This window comes from Bos taurus, chromosome 22, assembly GCF_002263795.3.
Source record: "Bos taurus isolate L1 Dominette 01449 registration number 42190680 breed Hereford chromosome 22, ARS-UCD2.0, whole genome shotgun sequence".
NCBI classification, from domain to species: domain Eukaryota; kingdom Metazoa; phylum Chordata; class Mammalia; order Artiodactyla; family Bovidae; genus Bos; species Bos taurus.
Genome location: NC_037349.1, coordinates 7517326 through 7540066, shown reverse-complemented (window position 1 = coordinate 7540066; position 22741 = coordinate 7517326). Strand labels below are relative to the sequence as shown.

General features: G+C 42.5%; 1 protein-coding gene across 1 annotated transcript in view; it reads left to right on the top strand.

The window, feature by feature from the left end:
• The window catches only part of SUSD5 (sushi domain containing 5), a 43743-nt gene that overhangs the window by 1935 nt on the left and 19067 nt on the right, over positions 1 to 22741 (top strand). The window contains exons 2-3 of the mRNA XM_024983199.2: positions 8843 to 9020; positions 16191 to 16309. Of these exons, the coding sequence (XP_024838967.1) occupies positions 8843 to 9020; positions 16191 to 16309 (297 nt within the window). The remainder of the gene's footprint in view (positions 1 to 8842; positions 9021 to 16190; positions 16310 to 22741) is intronic.

Sequence of the window (22741 nt, the reverse complement as noted above, 5' to 3'; positions counted from 1 at the left end):
TCCATTTCTCCCTTTTCTCCTTTCCTTCTCCCTTCTTCCCCAATGGCGAACTATAGGTACCTTTGCTTTCAAGAAACTCCAATTGCTGAGCTCCAACTTTTATAACAGAGCCATTGAAGAAATTAGAATCTATTTATGAAAGGAATCTTTTCTTTACTAAATATATGCTTAACTACCACCACTTTTCACACTTAGGGATTTGTGTTCTACAGTGATGGAAGGAGGAAGATGAAATGTGCAGCTAACCTGAGGTGTTAGGACATTTGAAGAGAGAGTTTGGTGTTATTAAAAATTCCATAGACCTATTAAAAAATAAGTCAAACTCAAATGACATTTAGTTTTCATTGGACTAATTAGATATGTATCTTATACATAAAAGAGACCTGCTACTGTAATTTTAAAATACTTTGAAACTGAAAAATATCTTCTCATTAACTGAATGCAAATTAACTGTGTTTGGGTAATGATTGAAGGAAAAGATCATTAATTCAACAGGTAATTTGAGTGTCTACCTTATGCTAGGTTACTACCCTTGCTGTTGAGGATAGAATGGCAAGGAGAAAAAGGTCCTTGTTATCAGGGAGCTTAAAGTCCAATAGGGGAGGGACTTCCCTGGTGGCTAAGACTCCATGCTCCCATTGCAGGGTCCCAGGTTCAATCCCTCGTCAGGGAACTAGATCCCACGTGGTGCAACGAAAGATCCCTCATGTGGCAGGTAAAAGATTCCACATGCTTCAGCTAAGCCGTGGCCCGACAAAAGAAAAAAAATCCAGTGGGGGGAAGAGACTCATTAGGCAAATAATTATGTGAACAGAATGTGAAATTGCAGTTCTGATAAGATTAAAGGACAGAAGTACTATGACAGCATGTAATCAGGAGATTTTTTCATTTGGTGTAGGAGGATCTGAAAGATGAGCAAGAACTGACCAGGCAAAGTGGGGAAGAAAAGGGATCTGAACAGAAAATGATGTACAAAGAAACTGTGAGTCACAGAGAAAATGGGACATGTGATAAGAAACAGAGTTCTGGAGTCCAGAGTCCAAGGTGGAAGTAGTTTGCGATGATGCTAGGAGAATTGACATGGGGCCAAGTTTTGTTTCAATCCCCAAACGGAAAGGAAAACATTGAATGGCTTCCAGTAGTAGAGTGACTGATCAGGTTTGCATTTTTAGAAGCTCATCCTGAGAGTAGGAAGAACGGATAGGACCAGGGCAAGACTGGATGTGGAGAGACCATACAGGTGGTATTTCACTTGTCCAGGTGAGAGAGGCTAGGGATGGAAAGAAGGCTGGGGTGAACAGAAAGGGTCTGGACTGAAGAGAAGAATGTGAGTCATCCATGTCAAGACGGTCTGTGAAGCGACGTGTGTAAATGGAATCCTAAGGAAAGATTTTACAGCAAGATGACCTACTTTAGTTTCTCCACATATCCACTGAAGTATAAATACTGAACTAGTTCTAGTAGTTTTTTAGTGGATTCCTTAGGATTTTCTACATTCCAAGATTATGTCGTTTGCAGATATATTTTTCTTTTTTCTAATCTGGATGCTTTCTATTTCATTTTCTTGCCTAATTGCCTTGGAGAGAACTGCCAGTACAATGTTGAATAGACGTGGCAAGAGTGGATAATCCTTGTTGACAAGGATGGTAGCAGAAGGCATTCAGCATTTCACCATCAAGTGTAATGTCAGCTATGGGATTTTTGTAGATGCTTTTATCAGGTTGAAGAAATTCCTCTTCATTCCTAGTTTGTTGAATGCTTTTATCATGAAAAGGTATTGAATTTTTGTCAAGTGCCTTTCTGCATCTATTGAGATGATCATGTAGTTTTTGGCCTTTATTCTATTGTATTACCTTAATTGATTTGGGGGTATAAGTCAACCTTGTATTCCTGGGATAGATCCCACTTAGTCATAGTGTATAATTCTTTTTTTTTTTTTTTTTTAATTCTGCTGGACTTGCTTTGCTAGTATTTTTGTTGAGGATTTTTGTGTCTATATTTATGAGAGATAATGGCCTATAATTTTCTTTTCTTGTGTCTTTTGTCTGGGTTTGGCATTAGGGCAATGGTGGCCTCATAGATCAAGTTGGGAGGTGTTGCTCTCTGCTATTCTATTTTTTAGTTTTTATGTTCTAACCATTTTTTAAATTGAAGTATAGTTAATTTACAGTGTTGTATTAGTTTCAGGTATAAAGCAAAGTGATTCACTTTTTAATAGTCTTTTCCATTATAGGTTATTACAATATATTGAATATAGCTCATTGTGTTACATAGTAGGTCTTTGTTGTTAATCTGTTTTATATATAGTAGTGCACATGTATTAATCCCAAACTCCTAATTTGTCTCCCCCCTCATCCTTTTTGGTAACCATATAAGTTTGTGTCTGTGAGTCTATTTTTGTTTTGTAAATAAGTTCATTTATATCATATTTTTAGATTCCACACGTAAGTGACATCATATAACATTTGTCTTTCTCTGTCTGACTCACTTAGTATGATCAGCTCTGGGTCTGTCCATGTTGCTGCAAATGGCATCATCTTTTTTACAGCTGAGTAATATTAATGTTTTCCATCTTTTTGGTCATTTTACTACATTTTGGATGATGTCTTCTGATTTCTTTTTCAAGGATAAGTTCTTTGTTCAAATGTGTCTGATATGCAGTCAAAAACATTTATTACATTTTAAATTTATCATTTTTTATAAACATTTCTAGATTTCCTATTTTGTTCTTTTTCAAGTCAGCTTAGCAACTTTTTATAGCTTCCTATCCCTTGCAGATATTTTCAAATTTGTTATTTCTCTAAATATAGTCATCATCATTGTTTTGTAGCCTGTGCCTGTTAATACCAGTATTGGACTTATTTTTAGGTCAGTGTCTGTTATGTGTCACATCTGTTGCTTCTCACTCACAGTGCCTCGTTTCCTTGAACTCTTTGCTGTGTCTTACTTTGGTGGTCATTGCCTTTGAAAAAGTGTTTGCATGGGATTTCCTGAAGCATAAGATAAAGGTGTTTTTGTTTTTGTTTTCCCCCTCCAGAGAGGAGTTAAAATTGTTCCTATGAGGTGTCTGGATAAATGTTCGTCTTGGGCCACTTTAGGCTACATCCATGGCTTGAAGCATTTTAGACACCCATTTTCTGTTAGGACTACCGTTCTCAACGAAGATTAGCAGTCTTCAGAATGAGGGGAAGGGGATACAGTTTACCGTTGTCCACTCTTTCATCTTGAGAGTTTAACGTTTCAGACTCTCAGATTCGCGTGTGCAGTAGCAGTGCTGGAGCAGGGAAGAGAGGTCTATCCAATTCCTTGCATCATGTGAAGCCTTGGCTTTCACTTTTATCTCCGGGGTTTGACCATCAAAACCTGTGTCTAATTTCATAGCCCTTTTTTTCCAGATATACAAATGCTACTTATACAAAAGTGTCTTGAGGGTGCATGCTTGCTTCTTCAGGTAGGATTACCAAGATTAATATAGTTATTCAGGTCGTTTTCTGCACACTGGTACCATGTCTGAGAGAACTCCAGTCACCTACAGGTAATGTTTACTGTGAGAAGTTTTTGCATTTCTTTTATTATAGCTTTTGCTTCCAAAGCTTTGACGATTACTGTGTTTGTGGTAATAATTTTGCAGTAGACGACAGCTAAGTTTCTTATTTGATTAAGATCAATATTGAAAAGCAGAGACATTACTTTGCCAACAAAGGTCCGTCTAGTCAAGGCTGTGGTTTTTCCAGTGGTCATGTATGGATGTGAGAGCTGGACTGTGAAGAAAGCTGAGCACCAAAGAATTGATGCTTTTGAACTGTGGTGTTGGAGAAGACTCTTGAGGGTCCCTTGGACTGCAAGGAGATCCAGCCAGTCCATTCTGAAGGAGATCAGCCCTGGGATTTCTTTGGAAGGACTAAAGCTGAAACTCCAGTACTTTGGCCACCTCATGCGAAGAGTTGACTCATTGGAAAAGACTCTGATGCTGGGAGGGATTGGGGGCAGGAGGAGAAGGGGACGACAAAGGATAAGATGGCTGGATGGCATCACCGACTCGATGGACGTGAGTCTGAGTGAACTCCGGGAGTTGGTGAGGCCTAGTGTGTTGCGATTCATGGGGTCACAAAGAGTCGGACACAACTGAGCGACTCTACTGAACTGAACTGAATATTTTATGGTAATTTTGCTGACGGAAGTGAAACGTGACATTTTAGGTGGGCTTTTTCTCCCTGCCTTTACCTTAGATTTGACAGGGTCCCGACTTGGTCCCTTCAAGAGGTTGCTGGGGGCCCCAGCACGCCCTCCTGCACCATGGTTTTCTTGCCTAAAGCTGTCCTTTGCTTTCAGACTCAGCTTCCACCTCTCCCTGAGTTCACGTCCTATTCTACCCATCTCCCTATATTTCTTGAGGCTTCTTGCGCATAGATTGATGTAGTGCCGGCAGCCAGTGTGCAAGAGACGAGGCTACTGCTCTCTTGGCCGGTGGGGAGAAATGCAGCAGACACAAGCGCACTCATCGTGGGAAGTGATGATGTCCTGAGACAGGAGGGGAGCAACCTGCTGGTGTGAGGTCACCCTCCAGGCCACGGCAGCAGAGGAAGGCAGAGCTGAGGCTGAATCAGGGCCTTGGACACCAAGTGACCCCACCCAGGGGAGCCTAGGACGCTGAGCTTTAGCATACGCGGTTTGTAAAGTGCCATTTTATTTATTTTTATTCAGTATTTTGATTTTTATACAATTTTGAAGGTTACTTTCCATTTACAGGTGAGTGATCACACCATCATGGTTATCTGGGTCATGAAGATCTTTTTGTATAATCTTCTGTGTATTCTTGCCACCTCTTCTTAATATCGTCTGCTTCTGTTAGGTCCATACCATTTCTGTCCTTTATTGAGCCCATCTTTGCATGAAATGTTCCCTTGGTATCTCTGATTTCCTTGAGAGATCTCTAGTCTTTCCCATTCTATGGTTTTCCTGTATTTCTCTGCACTGATCACTGAGGAAGGCTTTCATACCTTTCCTTGCTATTCTTTGGAACTCTGCATTCAGATGGGTGTATCTTTCCTTTTCTTCTTTGCCTTTAGTTTCTCTTCTTTTCTCAGCTATTTGTAAGGCCTCCTCAGACAACCATTTTGCTTTTTTTGCATTTCTTTTTCTTTTTCTTGGGGATGGTCTTGATCACTGCCTCCTGTACAATGTCATGAACCTCCGTCCATAGTTCTTCAAGCACTCTATCAGATCTAATCCCTTGAATCTGTCACTTCCACTGTATAATCGTAAGGGATTTAATTAAGGTCATACCTGAATGATCCAGTGATCTCCCCTACTTTCTTCAATTTAAGTCTGAATTTTGCAATAAGGAGTTCATGATCTGAGTGACAGTCAGCTCCTGGTCTTGTTTTTGCTGACTGTATAGAACTTCTCCATCTTTGGCTGCAAAGAATGTAATCAACCTGATTTCAGTATTGACCATCTGGTGATGTCCATGTGTATAGTCATCTCTTGTGTTGTTGGAAGAGGGTGTTTGCTATGACCAGTGCGTTCTCTTGGCAAAACTCTATTAGCCTTTGTCCTGCTTCATTTTATACTCCAAGGCCAAACTTGTCTGTTACTCCAGGTACCTCTAAACTTCCTACTTTTGCATTCCAGTACCCTATAATGAATGCAAAAGTAGGAAGTTTAGAGGTACCTGGAGTAACAGGCAAATTTGGCCTTGGAGTATAGAATGAAGCAGTACCCTGTAATGACGGAGAAGGCGATGGCACCCCACTCCAGTACTCTTGCCTGGAAAACCCCATGGACGGAGGAGCCTGGTGGGCTGCAGTCCATGGGGTTGCGAGGAGTTGGACACGACTGAGCGACTTCACTTTCACTCTTCACTTTCATGCATTGGAGAAGGAAATGGCAACCCACTCCAGTGTTCTTGCCTGGAGAATCCCAGGGACTGGGGAGCCTAGTGGGCTGCCGTCTATGGGGTCGCAGAGTCGGACACGACTGAAGCGACTTAGTAGCACCCTGTAATGAAAAGGACATCTCTTTTTGGGTGTTAGTTCTAGAAGGTCTTCTGGGTCTTCATAGTACTGTTCAATTTCAGCTTTTTCAGCATTATTGGTCGGGGCATAGACTTGGATTACCATGCTATAGAATGGTTTGCCTTGGAAACAAACAGAGATCATTCTGTCATTTTTGAGACTACACCCAAGTGCTGCGTTTCAGACTCTTTTGTTGACTGTGAGGGCTACTCCATTTCTTTTAAGGGATTCTTGCCCTCAATAGTAGATATAATGGTCATCTGAGTTAAATTCACCCATTCCAGTCCATTTTAGTTCACTGATTCCTAAAATGTCAACGTTCACTCTTGCCATCTCCTGCTTGATCACTTCCAATTTACCCTGATTCGTGGACTTAACTTTCCCGGTTCCTATGCAGTATTATTCTTTACAGCATCGGACTTTACTTCCGTCACCAGTCACAGCCACAATTGGGTGTTGTTTTCACTTTGGCTATGTCTCTTCATTCTTTCTGGAGTTAGTTCTATACTATTCTCCAGTAGCATATTGGGCACCTACTGACCTGGGGAGTTCATCTTTCAGTGTCATATCTTTTTGCCTGTTCATACTGTTCATGGGGTTCTCAAGGCAAGAATACTGAAGTGGTTTGCATTCCCTTTTCCAGTGGACCACGTTTTGTCAGAAACGTTTTGTCCAGACACCCTGGAATGTGAAGTCAAGTGGGCCTTAGGAAGCACTACTATGAACATAGCTATTGAAGGTGATGGAATTTCAGCTGAACCATTTCAAATCCTAAAATATGATGCTGTTAAAGTGCTGCACTCAATATACCAGCAAAGGTAACTCTGCAGTAGCCACAGGACTGGAAAAGGTCAGTTTTCATTCCAATCCCAAAGAAAGTCAGTGTAAAAGAATGCTCAAACTACTGCACAATTGCACTCATCTCACACGCTAGCAAAGTAATCCTCAAAATCCTTCAAGTGAGGCTTCAACAGTATGTGAACCAAGAACTTCCAAGTCTTCAAGCTGGATTTAGAAAATGCAGAGGAAGCAGAGATCAAATTGCCAACATGCATTGGATCATAGAAAAAACAAGAGAGTTCCAGAAAAACATCTACTTCTGCTTTATTGACTACACCAAAGCCTTTGACTGTGTGGATCACAACTAACTGTGGAAAATTCTTCAAGAGATGAATACCAGACCACCTGACCTGCCTCCTGAGAAATCTGTATGCAGGTCAAGAAGCAACAGTTAGAACCAGACATGGAACAACAGACTGGTTCCACATTGGGAAAGGAGAATGTCAAGGCTGTACATTGTCACCTTGCTTATTTCACTTATATGCAGAGTACATCATGTGAAGTGCCAGTCTAGATGAGGCACAAGCTGGAATCAAGATTGCAGGGAGAAATATCAATAACCTCAGATATGCAGAAGATACTATCATTATGGCAGAAAGTGAAGATGAACTAAAGAGCCTTTTGATGAAAGTGAAAGAGGAAAGTGAAAAAGTTGGCTTAAAACTCAACATTCAAAAAATTAAGATCATGGCATTTGGTTCCATCACTTCATGGCAAATAGATGGGGAAACAATGGAAACAGTGAGAGACTATTTTCTTGGGCTCCAAAATCACTGCAGATGGTGACTGTAGCCATGAAATTAAAAGACACTTGCTCCTTGGAAGAAAAACTATGACCAACCTAGACAGCATATTAAAAAGCAGGGATGTTACTATGCTGACAAAGATCCTCCTAGTCAAAGCTATGGTTTTTCCAATAGTCACATATGGATGTGAGAGTTGGACTATAAAGAAAAATGAGTACTGAAGAATTGATGCTGTGAACTGTGGTGTTGGAGAAGATGCTTGAGAGTCCCTTGGACTGCAAGGAGATCCAACCAGTCCATCCTAAAGGAGATCAGTCCTGGGTGTTCATTGGAAGGACTGATGCTGAAGCTGAAACTCCAATACTTTGGCCACCTGATGTGAAGAGCTGACTCATTGGAAAAGACCCTGATGCTGGGAAAGATTGAAGGTGGGAGGAGAAGGGGACGACAGAGGATGAGATGGTTGAGTGGCATCACTGGCTGGATGGACGTGAGTTTGAGCAAACTCTGGGAGTTGGTGATGGACAAGAAGCCTGGAGTGCTGCAGTCCCTGGTCTTTCAGTTAGAAAGATTACAGAATACTGGCTATACGCCCTGCGTTGTGCAACACGTGCTTGAGCCTGTCTGACACTCGGTCGTTTGTGCCTCCCCACCCCCGCATCTCCCCTCGCCCTTCATTCCCCCCACTGCTTTGTTCTCTGTATCTGTGAGTCTGCTTTGTTGTTAGATTCACCAGTTTGTTGTATTTTCTAGACTCCACATTTAAGTGATATTGTCTTTGTCTGACATATTTCCCTTACTATAACGCATTTGAAGTCCACCATGTTGCTGCAAATGGCAAAATTTCATTCTTTTTTATAGATGAATAGTATGCCGTTGTGTATATCTCTCTCTCCATTCATCCACTGATACACAGTCAGGATGTTTCCTTGTCTTGGCAAGGAAATTGCCAAGCATTGTAAATAATGCCTCTAGGCATCTTTTTAAATGGAAGATTTGAAGGACTTATCCAGATAAACATGCCACAGCAGTTAGTTACTTTTTTTAAAAAGAGTAAAAACTTGTAATTGTCATCGCTTGGCCCCAGGGATGAGCGCATTGAGGTAGTTGCTGTGCTTCAGTCTTTAAGCAAGTGGGAGAGACTGCAGTCCTCACAGGTGTTTGCCCGGGGGGTGTCTGCTGAGGTTAAATTCCCTTGGATCCTGGAATCAGCCTGTGTCCATGCTTGTCCTCACACAGGGAAGCTCTTCGTGCTGGAGTCTCAGAACGGCTCTCAGGGCCTGGCACTGGAGGCCGCGCGGCTTTCCTGCAGAAGCAGAGGTGCTCACCTGGTGTCTGCAGATGAGCTGCGGAGGGTGGTCCAGGACTGCGCGTTGGCGGTGTGCACCACGGGCTGGCTGGCGGACGGCACCCTAGGGTAAGTCAGGCCAGCTGGGGGCACTCTCCTTCCAACTCATCCACTACCCCATCAGGGCTGATTTGGTGGCTCAATAATTGTTCTGTTGAGGCACCAGGATAGACAGAGTGCAGTGGGCTATGGCTTGCAGTACAGTTTTTGTTTTGAGTTCTCATATAAAAACATATCTCTGGAGTTCTGTTGCAGTCTTTTCCCCCTTGCTTTGTTATTTTGAATTGCCTTTTAGGTTACAAAAATAATACATGCTCATAAAAATTTCAGGTAATATATATATATATAAAGCACAAAGTGAGTTTCTCTCTTCTTCCCTACCTCAGAGTTAATGACCCTTAACTGTTTGACATATGTTCTTTATCTCTTTTTCTCTGGGGATGTTCATCTGCATCCATGAGAAAAGAGGAACATGGCATGGAGGTTTTAAAATACAATTACAAATTCTTTCACATTACTCCCATTGAGGAGTGGGGTCAGTGTCCTTTCCCTTTGTATTTTGTTTGTTTTTATATCACTCCTTATTTTTTTGGCCTCACCGTGTGACCTGCGGGATCTTCATTCCCCACCCAGGGATCAAGCCCTTGCCTCCTGCAGGAGAGGCACAGGGTCTTAACCACTAGGCTGCCAGGGAAGTCCCAGTGTCCTCTACCTTTGAATGAGGGACAGCATAGCATTGCCTCGACCAGTAGAACACAGCGGGAGTGATACTCTGAGGCTAGGTTGGAAAAAGCCACTCTCTGATTTCTGGGGACACTTACTTTTGTGATGCTACCACTGAGAAGTCCTAGGAAGCCCAGGCCACATGGAAATGCCCTGCGTATGTACTCTCACCAATAGCCCCAACTGATTTCCCAACCACTAGCAAGCATTAACTGCCTCTGGGTGATTCCAACCCCCAGCTATTGAGTGAGCCAGCCCAGCCTTAGCAGAGTCTCCCCAGCTCAATCTTAGACATTGTATAGCAGAGACAAGCCTTTCCCATCATGCCCTATCTGAATTCCTGACCCTTGGAATCCTTGTGGAGAAATAATTCTGTGGCTGGCTAGGAGAAAACATCCCATTAGTGCTGCTAACTGCTCTGTTTATTAGTCATAAACAGAGAGGGCAGGAGCCATTCCACTTTTTCCTTCATGCCACAGGAATGTGAGAGAAGAAATGGGCTCCAAGAACTGCTTGACCCTGAAGATGTCTGGCTGGGAAATAGCCATAGAAAACATACACAACCATGCTGATTCACATCCCCAAAGGTGAAGCAGCAATTGAATAAAGAGAAAAAATGAAACTACCTCCAGAACTTTTCAGTGAGTCTGGAATTGTGACTCTCTCTGCCTCGTATTTTGCTTCCAAGGTCCTAAATCAACAAAATATGACCAGTGATAATACATATTCCCCTAATGTAGTTAAGTATGGATACTTTTAATAACTCTGTTACTATCATTGAATCAGATAATCAAGATATTCACAGATTCTAAACAGCCAGCTTGAGCCAGGCTTAGGTCTCCTAGGCATTACAAATAGAAACAAAGTCATTGGAAAGGTTTATCTTCTCTGGGTTTGCTGTAATGTGTTAAAACATATTACATAGTGGATCTCTACCTTGCTTAGATGATATTTCTTTATACAGTAAACATGCTTATTTGAAATATTTACTAAATGACATATTAAAATAGTTTTCCATGTTAATATTTCTGAAACCATGAAGTATCTGACCATTAGTAGTACATTTCACTGTGGGTCCATCTCCCCTCCCCACCAAAAACTATTAAATGCACAGTGCAAGGACTTCCCTGGCGGTCCAATGGCTAGGATTCCACGCTCCTAATGTGGGGCCCTCAGGTTCGATCCCTGGTCAAAGAACTTAGATCCCAGATGCTGCAACTAATAAAATAAAAAATCCTGCATGCCACAATGAAGATCAAAGATCTCACATGTTACAATTCAGACTCTGTGCAGCCAAACAAAATAAATAAGTGTTTTTAAAAAACTTCTCTAGAGGAAAATAATATTATCCTAGACAATTTATTTCTACAAACTATGTTAGCAAATAAAAGACTTGTCACATAGTATAAAATAACCAGTCACATAGGCACCAGTCACATGAGATCAGTTTCCATTCCGATCCCAAAGAAAGGCAAGGCCAAAGAATGCTCAAACTCCCGCACAGTTGCACTCATCTCACACGCTAGCAAAGTAATGCTCAAAATCCTCCAAGCCAGGCTTCAACAGTATGTGAACCGTGAACTTCCAGATGTTCAAGCTGGATTTAGAAAAGGCAGAGGAACTGGAGATCAAATTGCCAACATCCGTTGGATCATTGAAAAAGCAAGAGAGTTCCAGAAAAATATCTATTTCTGCTTTATTGACTACGCCAAATCCTTTGACTGTGTGGATCACAACAAACTGTGGAAAATTCTTCAAGAGATTGGAATACCAGACCGCCTTACCTACCTCCTGAGAAATCTGTGTGTAGATCAAGAAGCAACAGTTAGAACTGGACATGGAACAACAGACTGGTTCCACATAGGAAATGGAGTACATCAAGGCTGTATATTGTCACCCTGTTTATTTCACTTATATGCAGAGTACATCATGAGAAACGCTGGACTGAAGAAGCACAAGCTGGACTCAAGACTGCCAAGAGAAATATCAATAACCTCAGATATGCAGATGACACCACCCTTATGGCAGAAAGTGAAGAACTAAGGAGCCTCTTGATGAAAGTAAAAGAGGAGAGTGAAGAGTTGGCTTAAAACTCAACATTCAGAAAACTAAGATCATGGCATCTGGTCCCATCACTTCATGGCAAATAGATGAGCAAACAGTGGAAACGGTGAGAGACTTTATTTTTGGGGGCTCCAAAATCACTGAGGATGGTGACTGCAGCCATGAAATTAAAAGACATTTACTCCTTGGAAGGAAAGTTATGACCAACTTAGACAGCATATTCAAAAGCAGAGACATTACTTCACCAACAAAGGTCCGTCTAGTCAAAGCTATGGTTTTTCCAGTGGTCATGTATGGATGTAAGAGTTGGACTGTGAAGAAAGCTGAGTGCTGAAGAATTGATGCTTTTGAACTGTGGTGTTGGAGAAGACTCTTGAGAGTCCCTTGGACTGCAAGGAGATCCAACCAGTCCATCCTAAAGGAAATCAGTCCTGAATATTCATTGGAAGTACTGATGCTGAAGCTGAAACTCCAGTACTTTGGCCACCTGATGTGAAGAACTGACTCATTTCAAGATCCTGATGCTAGGAAAGATTGACGGTGAGAGGAGAAGGGGACGACAGAGGATGAGATGGCTGGATGGCATCACCAGGTCAATGGACTTGAGTTTGAGTAAACTCCAGGAGGTGGTGATGGACAGGGAAGCCTGGCATGCTGCAGTCCATGGGGTAACAAAGAGTTGGACACGACTGTGTGACTGAACTGAGCTGGGTAGACAAGGCAATAATAATAAAAATAGCCAATAGAAATTCTAGATGTTATTATTGGTAGATGCAGACTTTAAAATGACTCTTTAAAATGCTCAAAATACAAAGGACAAAAAGGAGAATTTTGGCAGAAGACTGAAAACTATGAAAATAACCAAGTAAAAACTCTAGAAGTGAAAAATATAATAGCTGAAATTAAGAACTTAATGGCCAAATCTAACAGCTGATTTTAAGAGTCAAAGAGAAAATTAATGAACTGGAAAATATTTTAGAGGAAAATGTCCAGAATAAAGAACAGAAGAAACAGGATGAAAATATAGAAGAAAGAGTACAAAGCAAAGAAGATACATGTAATTGGAAATCCAGAAGGAGAAGAGAAATAAGATGAAGCAAAATTAGTATATTTAGCCACAACTGTGGAAAAATACTCACACACAGATTTAAGAAGCCCTGTGAAGCCCAGTCAGGATAAATAAGAGTTTCACAACCTGGAACAAAATAGTAAAACTGGTAAGGATCAAATATGAAGAAAAACTGCTAAAAGTAATAAGGAAAAGAAAGAGTACCTTCAAAGGAGCAGCAATAAAGTGACAGTGAAAGCCCAAAGACCACTGAATGATGCCTTCAAAGTGCTGAAAGAAAATACTGCCAAACTGGAATTCTATACCCAGTGAAAATATCTTCAGAGAATAAAGGTAAAGTAAAGAATTTTCAGACAGATAAAGGGTGAGAGAATTCATTATATGTGATCTGCACTAAATGAAACCCTGAGGCATGTTCTTCTGGCAGGAGGAAAATAATTGGAGGTGGACAATTGGAGACGCAAGAAAGAACTGAGTGGTAAAAGTAAATATAGAGGTGAGTTGAAATTACATACAGATGGTCCCTGACTTATGGTGGTTCAGCTTACAACTTTTTAACTTTATGATGGTAGGAAAGCATTATGCTTTCAACAGAAATGGTTCTTCAAGTTGTGAATTTTGATCTCTTTCTAGGCTAGTCAGATACTATCATACTTTTTTGTGATGCAGGGCAGTGGCAGTAACCTGCAGCTCCCAGTCAGCTGTGCGATCGTGAGAATAAAAAACTGACACACTATAGCCATTCTGTGGTGAGATGACCATTCAGCTTTTTCACTTCAGCATAGCAGTCAATAAATTACATGAGACCTTGAATGCTTTATTGTAAAATAGACTGTTAGATGATCTTACCCAACTGTAGGCTGATGTAAATGTTTAGAGCATGTTTAAGGTAGCCTAGGCTAAGCTCTGATGTTCAGCAGGCTATGTGTATTATGTGCATTTTTTACTTACCATATTGTCAACTTATTACAAGTTTTGGGGGATGTAACCCGCATTGTAAGTTGAGGAAGATCTATAATTATTTAAAGCAATAATAGTAATACTAAACACTAAAAAAATGGCATACAAATCAGGAAGTGTTTGAAGTATGTTAACACATAGTATTTTAAGTTGTGTTGTTGGGAAAGAGGGTAAAAGAAACATTAAATTTTAATAAATCCAAGAAGCATGTTATAACCTCTGGAGTAACCACTAAAAGAATTGTAAAAGAACATGTAACTTCCAAACCAATACAGAAGAAGAAGAGATTGCTGAAAATGAATTCAAACCATCAAAATCTGGAAAAGAAAAGAGAAGAAGAAAGAATGGGCAGGACTAATAGAAATATGGCAGATTTAAATTCAAAGAAATATGTGATTAAATTAAGCAAATGTGATGCTCTGATTAGAAAACAAGGACCGTCACCTCTTAACCTGTTAGTGGGAATGTAAATTAGTACAGCCACTCTGGAGAACAGTGTGGAGGTTCCTTAAAAAAAGTAAAAACAGAGCTGCCATATGATCTAGCAATCCCACTCCTGGGCATAGATCCCGAGAAAACCATAATTTGAAAATCGCAATACACCCCAGTGTTCAGTGCAACACTCTTCACAATAGTCAGCACATGAATGCAATCTAAATGTCTGTCAACAGAGGAATGGGTGAAGAAGTGGTACATACAGGCAATGAAATACTACTCAGTCATAAAAAAGAAACAGAACTTTTGCCAGCAATATGGGTGGACCTAGAGATGATCATACGAAGTGAAAAAAGTCCAACAGAGGAAGACAAATATCATATGATATCACTCATATGTGGAGTCTAATTTTCAAAAAGATACAGGGCTTCCCTGGTGGTCCAGTGGTAAAGAATCCGCCTGCGAACGCAGGAGACATGGGTTCAATTCCTGGTCCAGGAAGATTCCACATGCTGCAGGGCAGCTGAGCCTGGGTGCCGCAACTACTGAGCCCACGTGCCGCAGCCACTGAGGCCATGCTCTCAGGAGCCTGTGCTCCACAAGAGGAGCCACTGCAATTAGAAGCCCATATGCTACAAATAGAGCGGCCCCCACTCTCCACAACTAGAGAGCCTGTATGCAGCAACAAAGACCCAGTGCAGCCAAAAATAAACAAACACTTTTAAAAGATACGAATGAACTTATTACAAAACATAGGGGCAGCTCTTTCCTCCCTTTCTACCTTCATCACCCGTTCATCCACCTCTGTGCCCAGATAGCTACTGATCAGGTTTCGGACACCTGAGGCTAATTTGTAATTCATATAAATGGAGTCATACAGCATATGCTCTTTTTCTGACCCCTTTCACTCAAAAATTATTTTGATATTCATCTATATTTTATGTTATTAATGGTTCATTGTGTTTTACTGCTAAATAACATTTGATTGCATCAAGTATGCGGCAATTTATTTATCCATACACTTCCTGATAGGCATTTGGGTTGTTTCCATTTTTGCTCTGTAACAAATAAACCTGTTGTGAACATTTATGTACAAGTTTTTCTATGAACGTGTGTTTTCATTTATGTTGGGAAGTACATAGATGTGCTGTGTCTACATCATATGGCACAAATGAAAAAAAGAAAAAACAAGAACCATGAGGTGGATTTTAAAAAATCCTATTTGTTGATTTAAGTGATACCCCTAAACAAATCATGGGACAAAAATAAATTATAGTGGAAATTTACATATATGTAGAAATGAATGATATTAAAATATAACAGGGACTTCTCTAGCAGTCCAGTTGTTAAGACTCTGTGCTCCTAATCCAGGAGGCATGGGTTCCATCCCTCTTGGAACTAAGGTCCTACATGCCACACAGTGTGGCCAAAAATTATATATATATATATATATATATATACACACACACATATATATATACACACACATATATATACACACATACATATGTGCACACACATATATAGCATACCCAAACTCATGGGATGCGACTAGAGCTATACCTGGAGGAAAATGCATTAAATGCTTTAACAAAAATATTAAATGCTTATGTTAGAAAAGGAAAGAGTCTGAAGGTTCAGGAATAACGATCTATCTTAAGAAATCTGAAAAGAACAGCAAAACAAACCCATCCCCCCCAAAAGAAGGGAGCTAATAAAGAGCAGAATTTTATGAAATAAAAACCAAGCATATACTGGAAGAGATCAGCAATGTATTTTATCTGAAACTTGAATCAATTTACATGACCTGAACTCAAGCATCACCTACAAATTCCTGCTTTTAGACCGATCTCTGGGAAGAGTATTGATAATTTCAGCCCAAACTCCTGAATCAGAAAAATGTCTGCTGATTCAGAGCGATGGCAGAGGAGAATTCTTTCCCAGTTTGGCTAGCTCTCCTAACCCACTGTCTTCTTTGTCTGTTTCAGGACAACTGTGTGCAACGAGCGGAGGGGTGAGCAGCAAACCATGCGAGCTGTGGATGTGAGGGTGAAAAGCAGCCCCGTTCCTGGGGGCACATACAACGCGCTGTGTATTAAGGATGAAGGTCAGTGCCAGAGCCTCTGTAAAGGTTTTGGAGGCTGTGCTTGTGGGGGTTGACCTTTAGGTTGTGTTCTGTTAGAAGCCAACTTTACGATGAGGATTCACTGAACACTGTGAATCAGGAAGTCTTCTGAAGAAAAGCCAGCAGGGCAGTGGGGAAGCGGACAGGGAAAGGAGGGGGCCAGAAGGGGGGCACTAATCAGTGTCCACAGGGGTTGGGAGGTGGGTGTAGGTGGGGAGTAACTCTGGTGGGGTCCTGCAGGGGCTCTCTGGAGACAGTGACCACAGGTCATCATGGGATTCCTGATCAGGAGTGAGAGAGCAGGGCTATTTATACCACTGCTTCTGTCAGTCACTGGGTAAGGGCTACTTCAGGGAGCTGTAAATTCCCAGACTCTTCTGGATTTCAGTGTGCTCAGACAAAGCGTTCCAATAGGCAAGCCAACCTCCAACAGAGATGCACAGATGCCTACCTAGAGCCCCTGTCCACGGACCCCTGACAGCATCTGCTACAGCTGCTGATACTGCATGCCCTTCAATCTGCCTTCGTGGTGGAAATTTTTCTACAAAGGAAAAAAAAAACACACACACTTTTTCCCTGAAAGGAAATTTATAGGATTTAGGAAACTTCTCCTAGAAAGGAAAATTCAACTCTCTTATGGGAAATCAGCTGAATGATGAGGAGAAGACCATAAAGGAGTCTCCAGGGCAGCGTATCATGAGCCCTGGGAAAAGTACACCTTCACAGTCAGAAATTCATGCCACTGAAAGGCAATGTCCCTGCGCAGCGGGAGAAAGCAAGCTGCTTACTCATCAGTCATAGACATCACCACGGCTACTGCCTGGCTGCACAGTGTTCTCACCTGGAAAGTTTTAAGAAATACTGAGACTTGAGGGCCAGCCCCAGAGATTCAGATACAAATGCTGTCGACGTTGGGGCTTTTTAAAGCTTCCCCAGGGCTTCCCATCTGGTTCTAGTAGTAAAGAACCTGCCTGGCAGTGCAGGAGATGTTAAGAGATGCGGGTTCAATCCCTGGGTCAGGAAGATCCCCTGGAGGAGGACATGGCAACTCACTCCAGTATTCTTGCCTGGAGAATCCCATGGAGAGAGGACCTTGGCAGGTCGCATAGCGTCAGACACAACTGAAGCGACTTAGCGTGCACGCACACACTCAGTGGTTATAAGACGTAACCCAAGTTGGAGAAATACTTCACTAATGCAGTTTCCCAAAGCTCTTTGATGGTGAGCAATACCAGATGAACATATTAGAAATACAAACCCTCAGGCTGCATCCCAGAGGCACCAAATCCCAGTGCCTTCCCCTTCAGGGAAGGGGGTCAGAGGAGTTGACAAAGCAAAGAGCCACAGGGGGGATTTCCCTAGTGGTCCAGTGGCTGAGACTCAGCACTCTCAATGCGGGGGGCTCCAGTTGGATCCCTGGTCAGGTAACTAGACCCCACACGCTACAACTAAGAGTTCACAAGCCAAAACTAAAGATCCTGTGTGCCGCAACTAAGGCCTGGAACAGCCAAATAAATAAATACATATATGTATTTTTAAAAAAGAGCCACAGTGAACCCTACAGCCCCGGCTGGTGCCTGTTAGATGTGTCTTGGTGGTAGATTTCTCTGCTGCTACGGCATCTCCCTCCAGAAAAGACTCTACATCTGTTGACTGCAGTCAAATGACTGAACGACATGCCCTGGAAAGGTCTGGGGAGAACAATACCCGTGGTTTGTTTTTAAACCACATAAGCAAATGAAAATGATCCTTTGAATCTCAAACCGAGGCAGAGGTTCAGATCTCTGAGGGAGACAGGACAGAGCTAAAAGAAAGGCAGCGTGACCTTTTTCTTTCGTGATCTCAATGGACATGCAGGGCTTCTGAGTCTGAGCTCTTTCCCCTGATGAACAAAGGGTATCTGCTATCCTTTGCTGTGGAACGTACCATCCATGGGAGAAGGAAATGGCAACCCACTCCAGTATTCTTGCTTGGAGAATCCCAGGGACAAAGGAGCCTGGTGGGCTGCTGTCTATGGGGTCACACAGAATCAGGCACGACTGAAGCGACTTGGCAGCAGCAGCAGCAGCATACCATCTGTAAATATAGTGGCCTAAAGCAAAAACCCTTTGTTTAGTCCACTGTTTGGGGGGTGGGGAGACAGCAGTCTGTGTTTCTCTGCTGGGCTCAGCCGGGCTTATTCATGAGTCCACCATCAACTGCTGGGTGGGGGCCTTGCTTCTGGACATTGGCTGGCTGTTGACTGGGGTGATGGGGGCCACTATCATCCAACCACATGTTCCGTACCATCCAAAAGGAAATCCTGGGCCTTCCACCTCACAGGCCTTCCAACAGGTTGTGTGTCTGTGAGTGTGTGCCTCGCTGTCCACAGCTGTGGCGCAGGAAGAAGCCAGAGGTTGGAGATACCTGTTCACATCCTATAGGGCACCAAGTTAAAACCCATGAGCGTGACTCTAAAACCAGGTTCTTGTCAAACCGATGCGATGTGTCTCCTGATATCTTGCACTCTGAGGAGCACAGCTTGATTTCAGTAGCCAAAAATGCGTACCTCGAATCTGATCATGAAGAGACAGTAACCAGACTCAAACTGAGAACCATTATACAAAACGACTGGCCTACAAGCTTTCCAAAATGTCAAGGGCGAGAAAGATAAAGAAGGGCTAGGCAACTGTTTTGAATTAAAATAGACTAAAAAGACTTGACAACATAAATGCAGTCTGTGATCCTGGATCAGCAGAAACAGCTAGAATTGATGAAGTCTGAGTAGGGATTATGAATTAGATAGTAGTGTTGTGTCGGGGCTTAAGTTCTCTAATTTGGTAACTATACTGCAGTTACTCAAGAGAATATCCTTGTTCTTGGAAACGTGTACTAAGGTTTTTGGGGACAAAGGGACATCACATCTACAAATCATTCTCAGGTGGTTGAGAAAGGAATTACAGATACACATATATACATATTTATACATGTATACATACACAATCATGCAGCCTTGAAATTAAAAGATGCTTGCTCCTTGGAAGGAAAGCTATGAGAAACCTAGACAGTGTCTTAAAAAGCAGAGACATCACTTTGCCGATCAAGGTCCATCTAGTCAAAGCTATGGTTTTTCCAGTAGTCATGTATGGATGTGAGAGTTGGGCCATAAAGAAGTCTCAACACCGAAGAATGGATGCTTTCGAATTGCGGTGCTGGAGAAGACTCTTGAGACTCCCTTGGACAGCAGGAAGATCAAACCAGTCAACCCTAAAGGAAATCAACCCTGAATACTCATTGGAAGAACTGATGCTATAGCTGAAGCCCCAAAACTTTGGCCACCTGATGCAAAGAGGTGACCCAATGGAAAAGACCCTGATACTGGAAAGATTGAAGGCAGAAGGAGATGGGGGCAGGAGAGGATGAGACAGTTAGATAGCATCACCAACTCAATGTACATGAATTTGAGCGAACTCCAGGAAATAGTGGAGGATAGAGGAGCCTGATATGCTGCAATCCATGGGGTCACAAAGAGTTAGACATGACTTAGCAATTGAACAACAAAGCCTACACATATATGTATGTGTGTATTTATGTATGATATATATTTTCTCTATATATAGACATCTATATACATATTTATATCTATCTAGAGAAAAATAAAGCAAATGGCACAGGATGAAAACACATTAGTAAATCTGGATAAAGCATTTATAAGAGGTCCTTATTCTTAGAATTTTTCTGTAACTTTGTGATTATATGTAAATGAAAATTTCCCCTCAAAAGGTCTACATACTCCTCCCAAAACAACAAAAACAATAGGGAAGCACAAAAGAAAGCAAAACCAAAAAAAGCAAAACTGAAGCACATTCATGATGCCTGTCAGCTTATGTGAGGACTGCTGCTACTTTAGCAGAGTGAGCCCTGTATGGGCATCTCTGAATCACAGCGCCTGAGCCCCACACCCCAGGGCAATTTTCTGGAGCCTAGCCTGCCCACCCCCATCACCTCCAGATCAACAGGGAGAGACTTAGGTGGGAAAATCTGGGATCTTGTTCCAACAGGGCCTGACCTCAGAGGAGGCTGCAGATGGGCGATGCAGGGGGCTCAGGAATGCATGCTGAGGCGGGATTGGGGTCACAGGGTTGCTGTCTCTTGGGCTTTCCAGGAAAGCAGGATGGGTTCCCCAAGTTTTCCTCAGAGAGCTCTGTCCCTGATCCTCTGCCTTTGGCCCTTTAGAAAGAGCATGTAAACCACTCCCATATGGCCCCCCCACTTTTCCCTGGTTGGAACCTTGTAGACAGTCAACAAGAGATTATCTTACTAAGCAAGGTAAGTCACACAGACAAAGACGAATACCATATGATATCACTTATATGTGGAATCTAAACTTTGATACAAATGACCGTATTTACAAAACAGAAACAGATTCTCAGACATAGAAAACAAACCCATGGTTACCAAAGGGGAAGAGGGGTGGGAGAGGGGTAAATTAGGGGTTATTAGCACATACAATTATGTGTGCGTTTGTATATATATGTGTGTATACATCACGGAATCACTTGGCTGGACGCCAGAAAACTAACACAGCATTGTAAGTCAACTGTACTGCAGTTAAAAACAAAAAATCAAAAACAAGGGAAAGCTGTGTGCCGAAGGAAGGTGGTGGGAAGCCAGAAGAGGCTCCTGGGGAGTGCACGTGAGGTCTGGTTCAGCAGAGCCCGGGTGCAGCATCACCTCTAAAGGTTGCCTTTTTGCTAAAGATGCTTCCCGACACTTGGCCCTAGGCTGCCACTTCTTCTCAGCAAGACAGGGAGAATGAAGGGTGCTCGGTCCCAAAACGGCAGACATGTGCCTCACAAGCCTGGAAGGCAAACAGAGCCTATGGCATGTGCAGGCAGCTTCCTCCCGTGTGTCCTTTTCTGAACTAAAGCTCACCATGAATGTAGATGTTTCTGTCTCCTTCTCGTGTTTGCGTTTCACTGACAGTGAATTTCCAGCCCTGTGGTGATCTCACTTAAACTAATAAGGGAAGTTATTTTTAACTAACTGGATCCTGATTAAATGAGCTGCCTCCACTTGGGTTCTCCAGCTTTGCTTCTCTTGGCAGCTTGTTTGTGCGGTCAATGGTGTGGGGTCTGGAGGATTCAAGTCCCCTCTCGCCTTCTCCCTGTTGCACCCCAAGGCTTACTTGGGGTGTGCTTCTCTTTCTCCCCCCTCCAAGCTAGGGCTGGCCTGGCTGCTCTCTCCACCAGCCCACCTCATTGTCTTAGCACTGTGTTCCACCTTCCCCTGCACACGCTACTCCTGCCTGTATTTCCCATAAAGACAGAAATGGAATGATCTCTTCTTTTATGTCTTCAGACAGAGAACTGAATGCTCACCTCTCAGGCCAAGCAAGAATTTTTGAGAACAGCTAATTCCCAGGTCTGCCTGCAGGAGGGGCTGAGCCTCCAGGTGGGCTTTGGGGAAATTCTCCAGTGGTGATGGGAGACTGAGACCAAAAAAATCATAATACTTTGAGCAGCTGATAGAACTTATCCAGTTTAGGGTCTCCAAAGGGAGTGTGGAAAATTCTGTACTCATTACCAATTGGCACTGGCCAATTGTTAATTTATTTGTCTAGGGTAATGCAAAGCAGCGCTCAGACTTACAGGTGCTTTCAATGGATAGATAGATATACAGACACACGGACTGTTGGATGGATGGATAGATGGGTGGATGGTTGAGTGGACAGATAGATGAATGGGTGGATAAATGAATAGATAGATGATAGGTAGATAGATGAATGGATAAGTTGAAGATAGATGGATTGTTGGATGGATGGATAGATGAATGGAGAGATAGATGAATGGATGAATAGATAGATGACAGGTGATAGCTAGATGGATAGATGAATGGATGATTAGAGAGAAAGATGAATGGATAGACAGATAGAGATAGGGACTTTTTCACCCTTCAAGGAGTTGACAGTGTATAATGACAAGTAAGAGCGGAATGACACAAAGGAGCAGGATAATTAGGGAGACTTCCTGAGGTGGTGGCAGTTGAGGTGGAACTTTCTGGGGATTGTGGTTAGGGGAAGGAGGAGAGGACACTGCACACACAGAACCGCTGGAGCACGGGCCAGACGAGGACCTTGCAGACAGAGAGAACAGTGGTTCTGGGGAGACGAGCTCTGGGTGAGCCCTTGTCCTAGTGCTCACTAGAGAATGCACCGGGCTTGGAACATCCCTGAGGGCACCCATCCCTGCTGGGCAAGTCTGAGGAGGCTGCAGAGGGCAGCCCAGATAACCCTATCGTAGTTAGGGTTCCCAACTTGATCCATAGATTCAGTGCAATCTCAGTCATAATTCTAAGCAAGTTACTTTGTGGATATGAACAAACTAATTCTGTAATTTGTAAGGAGAGACAAAGACTCAGAACAGTTCACTCATT